Raw genomic sequence first — 2,292 nt, 5'->3', positions numbered from 1 at the left:
CACGGAATGGTTGGGGCTGTTGGGACTTGAAAAGCCCACCCAGTCCCAGCTGCCATGGGACACCTCCCACCAGCCCAGGTTGCTCCAAGCCCCATCCAACCTGCCCTTCAACACTGCCAGGGATGGGGCAGCCACAGCTTCCCTGGGCAACCTGGGCCAGGCTCTCACCACCCTCATGTCCAGCCTCAATCTCCCCTCTTCCATGGCCAAGGGGACCAGCAGGGACCTCCCAGCCTCACCTTGTCCATCATCTTCTTGGTCTGGCCGTAGCGGATGCGCAGGCGCCGGGCCTGGTAGTCGGTGCAGTTGGAGCAGGAAACCAGTTCACGGAAGGCGCCGGAGCCAGGGAACCAGGCCTCCAGGTCCAGCTTCTTACTGGCAGCGTGGTTGAGGGAGCCTGGGAGATGATGGGGTGGGCACACACTGAGCCCCCAACATCCCCATGGACCCCCCAGAGGTGCCCGTGGCAGTGCAGGCTCAAGGTGTGAAGCCTCTGAGGTGGCTTCAGAAGACATGGGGGGATCTTGTTCCATGTTGGGGAGTGTTTAAATGGGATTGTTTTCCTGGGAGAGGTTCCAGGAGTTGGGACATTCAGAGTATCCCCTTGGAAGGGACAGTGCAATCCTGGTGGGCCCAGAGGAGAAAACACCCCAGGGATGAGGGACCTCCTGCCCTTGCCAGCCCTGGGGACAGATGAAGGACAAAGCCCAGCAGGGGCGTGGCTCAGGGCCAGGGTGACACTTGAGGTGACACCAGTTCTCCTGGGCGCAGAGAGGTGGCCCCTACCTGAGACAATGTTGACAATGTGGTAGGGGATGCCCAGGGCCTGGTAGAACTCCTCAGCTGTGGCCATCATCTCCTCAAACATCTCCCAGGACTTGTTGTCGTGGGGGGAGGCGTAGACAAACTGCTCGATCTGCGCAGAGAAGGGGACTCAGCTCTGGCAACCACCTCTCCAGAACCCCCCTGGGGAATGCTGAGGTGGCACCCCAGCTCCTACTCACCTTCTCAAACTGGTGGACACGGAAGATGCCACGAGTGTCACGGCCATGGGAACCCACCTCCTGGCGGAAGCAGGTGGACAACCCCGCGTACTTGAGGGGCAGGTCCTCGGGCTTCAGCCACTCGTCGCGGTGCAGGGCAGCCAGGGGCTGCTCTGAGGTGGCAATCAGGTACTTCTCATCGATGGAACTGTCCTCTGCCTTCTCACTGCCTTTGCCAATCACCTGGGGTGGGGACAAAAGCCACCGTCCCCTGTCCCCAGCTGCTCCCGGGCTGTCGGGGACGGGCACTCTGTGGAGAAGCAGCCAGGCTCTGCAGGGCTGGTGCTGGGAGTGGGGATGGGATGGCTTGGGAATGGGAGCAGCTGCTTGTTTGTCCTAGTTCACAGGCCCTGGTGGCCTCCTGCCAGCCAGGCTGGGGACAAGCCACCTCCTCGTCACCACGTCGTCATGACAACCACCTCAGCGGGGAGGGGGGGACGGGACCACACAGGGACAAAAGCCACCGTCCCCTGTCCCCAGCTGCTCCCGGGCTGTCGGGGACGGGCACTCTGTGGAGAAGCAGCCAGGCTCTGCAGGGCTGGTGCTGGGAGTGGGGATGGGATGGCTTGGGAATGGGAGCAGCTGCTTGTTTGTCCTAGTTCACAGGCCCTGGTGGCCTCCTGCCAGCCAGGCTGGGGACAAGCCACCTCCTCGTCACCACGTCGTCATGACAACCACCTCAGCGGGGAGGGGGGGACGGGACACACACACACCAAGGCCAGGAAGATGAACTCGGAGATAGGGAACAGTTGGCTGGCTCCCTCCCCATCCAGAGGGGGAAGAGGTGGCTGGAGGGGACAGCTGGTGGCAGAGGTGGGGACAGGGAGGCCACTCACCTTGTAGAGCTCCTCGTCGAACTGGCTGAGCTGGGCCACCTCCTGCATCACCTCCTTGCGCATGAAGAAGGGGGTGTAGACGGGGGTGTAGCCCCTGGCACGGAGGCTCTGCAGGGCAAATTGGATCAGGGCCTGCTCCAGGAACACCAGGGGACCCTGGGGGACAAAAAGAAGCCACCACCTGTCACACACAAACACACACCCCGTTGTGCCACCCCTTCTTGCTCAGCAGGTCTGGGAGCATCTCAAGCTCCAGGCTCCCCTGCCCAGCGTCGGCAGGAGGAGGGGGGGGGTGTCTGGATCTCCTGGATCTCCCTCCACCCCCATATCCCTGGGGAGGGAGGGGGGATGTTGGGGGGTGGATTTGGGCCCCACCTTCAGGAAGTAGCCCCGGCTACCAGCCACGATGGGCC

The 2,292-nt window shown here is 62.7% G+C and overlaps 1 protein-coding gene across 1 annotated transcript in view; it reads right to left on the bottom strand.

The window, feature by feature from the left end:
* SARS (seryl-tRNA synthetase) overlaps positions 1-2,292 on the bottom strand; it is a gene marked incomplete at its 5' end in the record, with an annotated part of 5,734 nt that overhangs the window by 943 nt on the left and 2,499 nt on the right. Inside the window, 5 exons of the mRNA XM_010000884.1 lie at positions 240-397; positions 787-916; positions 1,005-1,226; positions 1,880-2,035; positions 2,255-2,290. Coding sequence (XP_009999186.1) covers positions 240-397; positions 787-916; positions 1,005-1,226; positions 1,880-2,035; positions 2,255-2,290 — 702 coding nt within the window. The remainder of the gene's footprint in view (positions 1-239; positions 398-786; positions 917-1,004; positions 1,227-1,879; positions 2,036-2,254; positions 2,291-2,292) is intronic.

Source organism: Chaetura pelagica, unplaced genomic scaffold (genome assembly GCF_000747805.2).
Source record: "Chaetura pelagica isolate M959 unplaced genomic scaffold, ChaPel_1.0 scaffold2066, whole genome shotgun sequence".
NCBI classification, from domain to species: Eukaryota; Metazoa; Chordata; class Aves; order Apodiformes; family Apodidae; genus Chaetura; species Chaetura pelagica.
The sequence above is the reverse complement of the archived record's forward strand: the minus strand, read 5'-3'. Positions and strand labels throughout refer to the sequence as shown.